This window comes from Priapulus caudatus, unplaced genomic scaffold (assembly GCF_000485595.1).
Source record: "Priapulus caudatus unplaced genomic scaffold, Priapulus_caudatus-5.0.1 Scaffold658, whole genome shotgun sequence".
Classification (NCBI taxonomy): Eukaryota; Metazoa; Priapulida; class Priapulimorpha; order Priapulimorphida; family Priapulidae; genus Priapulus; species Priapulus caudatus.
The window spans coordinates 32,181-42,125 of record NW_014577719.1 but is presented as its reverse complement, the minus strand read 5'-3'; the positions used below and the strand labels follow the sequence as shown (position 1 = coordinate 42,125).

Here is a 9,945-nt window from a genome sequence, read left to right as displayed (position 1 = left end):
GTGTGTGTGTGTGTGTGTGTGTGTGTGTGTGTGTGTGTGAGTTTGTGTGTGTGTGTGTGTGTGTGTGTGTGTGTGCGCGCCCATGCTTACGCGTGTGCATGGCGAGTATCAATTATTTTTTATCAGCATCAGCTCTCAATGAAATGTTATTAATTGTTATTAATCGTTGATAATTGTTATGATTATTGCTGTTTATTTGTTGTTATTAATTGTTATTAATTATTATGAAAATTTCTGACGGCTATGGTCGCGATGCCTGTAGGATGCGTCTACGGAGGAAGATGGCGTCATCCTGTTGGACAATCAGGACGACTGCAAACTGATCGACGCGCAACGTCATCATGGCGTCACGACGGTCACGTGGCAGCGTCAGTTCGACACGTGCGACGATGACGATTACGTCATTGAGGTCAGTCGGTTCAAGGCCAAATTGTCAAATTGGTATTTGTAAAATTATAATATTATTTATAGTATTATTATATTATATTCATATGTTGTTCTTTCTTTCTTTCAATATTTATATGTTTTTTATAGGCTGGCAAAAACAAACAGCAATACATACGATACATATAAATGCGAAAAACACAACACGGGTTTTCATTCACAGTAAAAAGAAAGACAAACAAAGGAGTAAAAAAAACGCGCACCGCTTCAAAAAATTCGAACAGATATTTTATATTTTTTTATAATTTATATTGCTTATTTTATATATCTTATATTTTTGATCTGATATTTGATATTTTTATACTTTTATACTTTATACTTTTATATAATATTATAAAATATATATATTATATTAATTATTTTATATATTGTATTTTTTTGATATTTGATGTGTTTTACGCGCAGGACGGTACAACGCACATCGTGTACGCCGTCGGTGCCGGGCCGGTGTGGACGGTGGCGAACGGAGACATACACGAGTCGAGCACGGTGACGGGATTCCAGCGCGCCCAGCTGCTGAAGAACATCGCCCCGGCTACTCCCGTGCCAGCCGGAGCGAAGACGTTCCAAATCACCGCGCAGCAGGTGCGAACAGGTGTAAGATGCAGCCGATCGCTCGTTCGTTCGTCAATCAATAATAATACCCGAGCAGCAGCAGTGACCCCTGCTGCTGATACGGGATAGCTAGGGAGTGTGTTACTGGATAACTAGGGGGTGTTACTGAATAGCTAGGGAGTGTGTTACTGGATAACTAGGGGGTGTTACTGAATAGCTAGGGAGTGTGTTACTGGATAGCTAGGAAGTGTGTTACTGGATAACTAGGGGTGTGTTACTGGATAACTATGGAGTGTTACTGGATAGCTAGGGGGTGTGTTACTGGATAACTAGAGGGTGTTACTGGATAGCTAGGGATGTGTACTGGATAACTATAGGGTGTGTTAGCTGGATAACTAGGGGGATGTTATTGATAGCTATGGGAGCTGTGTTACTGGGATAAAACTAAGGGATGTTACTGGATAACTAAGGGGGTGTTACTGGAAGTAGCTAGGGAGTGTGTTACTGGAATAGCTAGGGAGTGTGTTACTGGATAGTTAGAGGGAGCGTGTTACTGGATAGCTAGGGTGTGTTACTGGATAGCTAGTGGGAGAGCGTGTTACTAAATAACTGGTGGGGATGCCGTCCGTTGTTGCGTATAGGAAGGAGGAAAGACGTAGCGTTAGACATGTGAAGACGTGCGACAGTGTAGACGACTGTTCGCGTTAGTTCACTCTCGTTACTGTCAAACCGATCTGTTGTTAAATTTAAAATTTAAAATATTTGGTCATTAAAATGAAATAGCTATTAGTTTATTCAAAATAACCATTATGCCAATATTTAATTATATTATTCAATTAGTAAATTCATAAAATTCACATATATGTTATTTTCCTCATTATTTTCTTATTAAATGAATTTATTTAAATTAAAATAGGAATTCGGTTAGGAATAAAGTTAAGAGTTAAATATAGAATTATCTCATAATGTCATTCATTATAAATATGATAGAAAATAAAAATAAAATCATTACACTCATAAGACAATGTGTATTTTCGCCACGTGTAGGTGCGTGTTCCGAGCTCCGATACGACGTATTGGTGCAACACGCAGAAGTTGCCCGAACTACGTGATAAACATCATATCATCAAGGTAATTAAAGGCGCTGCCATGTTGCGATAAACAACGCAAACTACACCAGTGAATTATAATAGCAAGTTAAGCAACAGCATAGCTATAATATAATAATAATAAGTATACTTGTTATATAATTATTTTATATACTTTGTATTATATTAATGTAATAGATTAATAGAATCTTGATTGAAATCGGCATATAATGATAATTATATAATAATAGCAAGCACACATGTAATAAAATAATGTAATAGAATAGTATAATATCGATAGTGAAATCGGCAACGATTGAAAACGCGAAAGCGCTAGACAACATAATGAAAAAATGTAATACAAAAACGACAGTAATTTCCGTACTACAAGTAAAGTGAATAAAGCTCGGCGCACACGTGAGTAATTTTACTCAAGTAAAATGACGCATGAGTCATTTTACTCACGCGTCATATTTTCAGCGTCCGCCGCAAACGTGAGTAAAATTACTCAAGGTATAAGTGGTAATGCAGATCGCGTGAATGTGCGCAGCCAATACTGGTCGCAGCCGTCTTTAAAATAATTTAAACGCATGCGCTGTGAGTACCAGTGTTGAGTAAATTTACTCAGCGCGCGCACACGTTGAGTAAAATGACGCATGAGTCAAAAATGATCGAACACGTTTGATATTGAGTAAAATGACGCATGCGTCAAATTACTCAACGAAAATCCGCCGCACACGTGAGTAAAATGACTCATGTGTCATTTTACTTGAGTAAAATTGCTCACGTGTGCGCCGGGCTTAAGATACACTTTAAAATCATTTCAACTCTTATACGTGAATTTATTTATTTCTTACTAACTTTATATTGTTTAAATCTATTCATTTCTAACTGTTGTTTCTTCCACGTTTGTCTGCGACAGTTTGAAGGCGTCGTACAGCCGGGGAACGAGGCCCTCGTACATCACATGGAAGTGTTCCACTGTAAGGTGAAACCCGGGGAGCATGTGAGCGCCTACAACGGACAGTGTCATGCAGAAAACCTGCCCGCACAACTGCAGTCCTGTAAGGAGGTGATCGGAGCGTGGGCGATGGGCGCAAAGGTACGTCCGACCTCGTCATAATCGCGAACACGATCATTAGCGATCACGATCGATCACTAGCGATCACAATCGATCACTAGCGGCTCTGAGTTACAAGATTAACTAGTATATTAGATCGATTTTTTTAAAATCACATCTTATCAATTATGATAGCGTTTATGATAGGTGAGTTCTATGATTGGATAAGGTGGGAGGGGGTGGCTGTGTAGGCCTTGATGTGCCGCTGTCCTTAGTGCGTCATAATGTTGTAGTTGTTGTTGTAGTTGTTTTACTTGTTGTTGTTGCTGCTGTTGGTGGTGGTGTAGTGTTGTTGTTGTTGTTGTTGTTGTTGTCGTCGTCGTCGTTATTGTTTATGTTGTATTTTATGTTGGTTTTGTTGATGATGATGATGGTGGTGTTGATGTTGTTGTTGTTGTTGTTGTTGTTGTTGTTGTTGTTGTTGTTGTTTTTGTTGGAGGCAGCCGCCGGCAGCAATACGGCACAGTATTACGAGTCTTTCCTTACGCAATTGTCAGTGGTGCGCCCAGCTTTAAAACTGCAGACAACATTTTTACGCAGAGTTTTTTTCACGCACGAACACCAAGCTGTCGACATCGCGGCATTTCATCGTTAAGCAGTATTTTTTAAACGCTCCTATGGCGACGCTGAATGGCTAGAGGGACCTGTCAATCACTCCATGCGCATGCGTGCATTGCCACGGCGGCTAATACATGAGACGTGGTGGGGGAAATGGACGTTGACGATAGCTTACCGTTGCAGGCTATGGCGTATCCTGCCGAGGCTGGCCTGGCGATTGGAGGACGGGATTTCTCCCCTTACGTCATGATAGAGATTCATTACAACAACCCGGAGACTCGCTCTGGTACGTGCGCGCCTTCTATACGCGCGTTATTATCATTATCTAATATATTGTGTGTGTGTGTAGTGGCAGGTGACAGATATCCACATCCAAGTGTGGCTTTAGGCCACCTCGTAGCATGTAGGGTAAAAAACACCTACTTATGTTCACGCGTCCTTCCCTTGCCTCCCTGTCACTCGCTCAGCTCCTTCTTCTTCTACCGCGCCGCTAGCTAATCTTCCCTGCAGCCTTTCCTCAGTCTTCCATCCCCTCTTCCTTCAGCAAGCTATATTATGAGTTTACCTCAGACGGCACTGCACGCCTAAACACGGCTGCGCGCGCATGCGCAATATCTCCCGCGAAAATCGTATTTTGCAAAAGATTATGCATTTAAAATAAAAGAAGAGTACCTAGCATAGATTTATATGATAACATTCATCTGTAGACAGCGCGTCGGTGTAGGGTGTTACATGCGTTGGTGTGTGTGTGTGGGGGGGGGGGGTACACGCGTCGGTGTAGGTGGGCACATGCGTCGGTGTAAATGTATGTGGTGGGGTACACGCGTCGGTGTAGGGGTACATGCGTCGGTGTGTGTGTGGGGTGGGGGTACACCCGTTGGTGTAGGGGCACATGCGTCGGTGTGTGTGGGGGGGGACACGCGTCGGTGTAGGAGAGCACAGGCATGCGTCAGTGTGTGTGTGGGGGGGACACGCGTCGGTGTAGGCGTGCACTCGTCGGTGTGTGTGGGGGTACACAGTCGGTGTAGGTGGGCACATGCGTCGGTGTGAATGTGTGTGTGTGGGGGGGTGCACGCGTCGGTGTAGGGAAAAAAGAGACCTATTTTCGGTCGCGGAATGGTTATTGTCGAGTGAGCTGACGGGGTCTGGATGCCACCGCGCGAGGGACGAGTGGCCAAGCCACACTTGGATGTGGATATCTGTCGCCTGCCTGTACGTACGTGCGTGCGCATGCGCGTGTGTATTTATACATACGATAATGCGATATAATTTGTTAGTATATTATATATATATAATATAGGGTAGCATTATAGTCTGTGACTGTGTTGCGTAAGACTGGGTGGACAGCTCTGGCATCAGGTTCTACTACACCGATAAGCTGCGTCGCTATGACGCCGGCGTCACTGGAGCTAGGGCTGGAGTACACGCCAAGATGGCCATCCCTCCGCAACATGAAACACTTCGACACTCAGGACGATTGCATCATGGAATGCACGCGCGCGTATGTGCCTACGTACTGTGATACTGTGGGTGGGGTATGGAAGTGGGTGATGGGGTGGTGGGTTGATGGGGTGATGGGGTGGTGGTTAACTCGTAGAGTGATGGGTTGGAAGAAATGTTTATGTGCGTTCGTAAAAATATAAACGGATAGACGGACAGAGGACCGATGACGAACGGACTACCGGACAGAACATAGAATAGACCAACAGATGGACAGACTGACGGACTGACAGATGGTCAGATAAGTCAACGGTCGTACGGACACACAGACTGACAAAAAAATTACCGACGGACGGGACACAGGAACGGATAAATAGAAGAACTGATAGACTCGGCAACCGGAAGAACGGACAGACGGCCAAACAACCTGACGGGATGACGAAAGGAATGACAGACCGATGAACAGACGGACTGGCTTAACGACAAATCCCGCTCCAATCTCACGACAATGTCGTGAAAATCTCGCGACTATCTCGTGACAATCTCCTGACAATCTCGTGACAATCTCGCGACTATCTCATGACTATCTCGTGACAATCTCGTGACAATCTCGTGACAATCTCGTGACAATCTCGTGTGTTTGCAGTCTCTGCCGCCGAAGGGTATTCACGTGTTCGCATCGCAGCTTCACACGCACCTGACGGGGCAGCGATCTGGACGAAGCATTCCCGTGACGGGGTCGAACTTGCCGAGTTGAACCGCGACAACCACTACAGCACGCACTTCCAGGAGATCCGCCTGCCTCAAGCGACAGGTGCACGTGCTTCCGTAAGTAATGAGCCTCTCTCTCTTTCTCTCTCTCTCTCTCTCTCCTCTCTCTTTTCTCTCCTCTCTCTCTCTAATCTCTCTCACTCTCTCTCTCCTCTCTCTCTCTCTCTCCTCTCTCTCTCTCTGTCTGTCTCTCTCTCCGCGCTCCTCTCTCTCTCTTCTCTCTCCCTCTCTCTCCGTCTCTTCTCTGCTTCCCGGTCCGCGCTCGTCTTCCTAGCTCTCTCTCTCTTCTCCTCACTTGTCCTCCTCCCTCTCTCCTCTCCGCTCCTATTCACCCTTCTCTCCCTCTTCCGGTAGTGGAGGAGGGAGTGGTAGAGAGGAGAGAGATGGACGAACAAGAGCTAGAGATAGCACACAGAAAGAACGCGCGCGCTTATGTGTATGTGTGCGTGTGTGTGCGTGCGATTGCGCGCGTGTGTGTGTCTGCGCGCGCGTGCGTGTGTGCGTGCGTGCGTGCGTGCGTGCTTGCGTGCGTGCGTGCGTGCGTGCGTGCGTGCGTGCGTGCGTTCGCGCGCGGGAGAGAGAGTGAGAGACAGAAATAGAAAAGGGGGACAAGGCAGAAAAAGAGCGAGCGAGAAAGAGACTAAGAGGGTGGGAGGAGGGGGTGACGCCTGGATTAGATGCATTAGATGTGAAGATGGGCGGATGGACGGGCGCAACCACTAATGTACGTATATAACTCATAATACACATATAAACCGGCGGGAAGACGGAAATACGGATTGACAAACAGACCCAAATACAAATAAGTACACCGATCAATAGATATTAACTAGGAGAGAGCGTAAAGGGAAAAGATAATGGTAAAGGAAAATAAGATGTTTTTTTTGTGGAGAGGAGGATAATATACCTGTTATTATCAGGGCGTAGAACAAATACTAAAACAACTGATGCATGGGGCTCTGATAGTTCATCCCATAGATAGCAGCTAGTCTGTTGTAACCATGGCAATGTTTGACATCGTATTTACTAAAGTGATGACATTTTAGTGGCGTGTTTGCATTCCAGGGAGACGCCCTCGTGACCGTCTGCGAATACAACACAGAAGACCGCACTAACGTCACTATGGTAACCGACAACGCGTCCAACCCCCACCACCACCACCACCCGACCACCACACATAATTATGGCCGATCACACATCGTACCCGGTTTTAATATTCTATTCATCTTTTGAATTTATACATACGCATTCCCCCCCCCACCCCCGGCAGAGAAGTCGGATTCGCTGTCAGAATTAACTGTTGTGTAAATTTTCGTGAATGGTTTACGTGCGAGAGAGACGCGTTAAAAACGAGAGAATGAATAGAATTAAACGTCATAGGCCATAGAGCAGCGCCCCCCCCCCCCATCACGTGTAGAGTTGTGTTTACACTATATGGAAATGTTGACGCGTTGATAAACTTTACAACGTTTTATCAACCTTTCTATCATATGTTCAAAGTGTTTACGTTATCGACCGCGAGTCGGCAAACGTTAAAACATTTGACCCGCAGTGTGCGCGCGGGGCGACGTGGATACGTATATTTGCACGTATTATTTCGTGCCAGCGTGCCGCCGATAGCGAAAACGCGCTCTTCCATTGGATAGAGGGAAACATCTCCTAATTGCTATATTAACAGAGTGGCTGAGTGGCAAAAAAATTGATCAACTCGCTGACCAAAAATTAAGGAAATTAAACATGTTCTAATCTCTCAACTAGAGAAAAGCTGATCAATTCGACAAACTTTCAGCAGAAAGTTGATAGTGTAAACCCAGCTTATATTATCGAACGCGCGTAATCGAGCTCGATGCAAGGGAAATTAGTTGATGTAATTGTTGCGTTCGTTACGTCGGCAGAAACACGCGAGAGCCGATTCTGCCGCCAGGGTTGCTAGAAGCGAGGTTGCCGACAGTGGCGACGACGTTGACAACTGTGGCAACGACGTTGACGTCAGTGGCGACGATGTTGGCGACAGTAGCGACGATAGACAGTGACGACGTACATAGAAGCGACGTTGTCGACAGTAGCGACGACGTTGACGATAGTGGCGACGATAGACAGTGACGACGTACATAGAAGCGACGTTGTCGACAGTAGCGACGACGTTGACGATAGTGGCGACGATAGGCAGTGACGACGTACATAGAAGCGACGTTGTCGACAGTGGTGACGACGTTGACGATAGTGGCGACGATAGGCAGTGACGACGTACATAGAAGCGACGTTGTCGACAGTGGTGACGACGTTGACGATAGTGGCGACGATAGGCAGTGACGACGTACATAGAAGCGACGTTGTCGACAGTGGTGACGACGTTGACGATAGTGGCGACGATAGGCAGTGACGACGTACATAGAAGCGACGTTGTCGACAGTGGTGACGACGTTGACGATAGTGGCGACGATAGGCAGTGACGACGTACATAGAAGCGACATTTATATTATTATATATATATATACTAACAAATTATATCGCATTATCGTATGTATAACATACACACGCGCATGCGCACGCACGTACGTACAGGCAGGCGACAGATATCCACATCCAAGTGTGGCTTTAGGCCACCTGTCCCTCGCCGGTGGCATCCAGACCCCGTCAGCTCACTCGACAATAACCATTCGCGACCGAAAATAGGTCTCTTTTTTCCCTACACCGACGCGTGCACCCCCCTACACACCCACACAGACACACCGAGCATGTGCCCCCCTCACCGACGCGTGTACCCCCCACCCCCACACACAACAGACGCATGTGCACGCCTACACCGACGCGTGATCCCCCCCCCACACACACACCGACGCATGTGCCCACCTACACCGACGCGTGTACCCCCCCACACACACACGACGCATGTGCCCCCTACACCAACGCGTGTACCCCCACCCACACACACACACCGACGCATGTGCCCCCCTACACCGACGCGTGTACCCCCCACACACATTCACACCGACGCATGTGCCCACCTACACCGAGCGTGTACCCCCCCCCCCCCCACACACACACACCAACGCATGTGCCAACCTACACCGACGCGTGTCTACAGATGAATGTTATCATATAAATCTATGCTAGGATAATCTTCTTTTATTTTAAATGATAATCTTTTGCAAAATCACGATTTCTCGCGGGAGATATTCGCGCATGGCGCGCGCGACCGTGTTAGGCGTGCAGTGCGTCTGAGGTAAACTTCATAATATAGCTTGCTGAAGGAGAGAGGGATGGAAGACTGAGGAAAGGCTGCAGGGAAGATAGCTAGCGGTCGGTAGAAGAAGAAAGGAGCTGAGCGAGTGACAGGGGAGGCAAGGGGAAGGACGCGTGAACATAAGTAGGTGTTTGCTACCCTACATGCTACGAGGTGGCCTAAAGCCACACTTGGATGTGGATATCGTCACCTGCCACGTACACACACACACAATATATTAATAATAAATAATAATAATAACGCGCGTATAGAGGCGCGCAGTACCAGAGCGAGTCTCCGGGTTGTTGTAATGAATCTCTTATCATGACGTAAGGGAGAAATCCCGTCCTCAATCGCCAGGCCAGCCTCGGCAGGATACGCCATAGCCTGCACGGTAAGCTATCGTCAACGTCCACTTCCCCCACCACGTCTCATGTATTAGCCGCCGTGGCAATGCACGCATGCGCATGGAGTGATTGACAGGTCCTCTAGCCATTCAGTCGTCGCCATAGGAGCGTTAAAAAAAATACTGCTTAACGATGAAATGCCGCGAGGTCGACAGCTGGTGTTCGGCGTGAAAAAACTCTGCGTAAAAATGTTGTCTGCAGTTTTAAAGCTGGGTTGCACCACTGACAATTGCGTAAGGAAAGACCCCGTAATACTGTGCCGTATTGTTGCCGGCGGCTGCCTCCAACAAAAACAACCACAACAACAAAACAACAACAACACCAACAACAACAATA

At 46.6% G+C, this 9,945-nt stretch overlaps 1 protein-coding gene across 1 annotated transcript in view; it reads left to right on the top strand.

The window, feature by feature from the left end:
* The window catches only part of LOC106812530 (dopamine beta-hydroxylase-like), a 27,461-nt gene that overhangs the window by 6,710 nt on the left and 10,806 nt on the right, over positions 1–9,945 (top strand). The window contains exons 4-8 of the mRNA XM_014816427.1: positions 263–409; positions 850–1,029; positions 2,047–2,130; positions 3,010–3,189; positions 3,949–4,051. Of these exons, the coding sequence (XP_014671913.1) occupies positions 263–409; positions 850–1,029; positions 2,047–2,130; positions 3,010–3,189; positions 3,949–4,051 (694 nt within the window). The remainder of the gene's footprint in view (positions 1–262; positions 410–849; positions 1,030–2,046; positions 2,131–3,009; positions 3,190–3,948; positions 4,052–9,945) is intronic.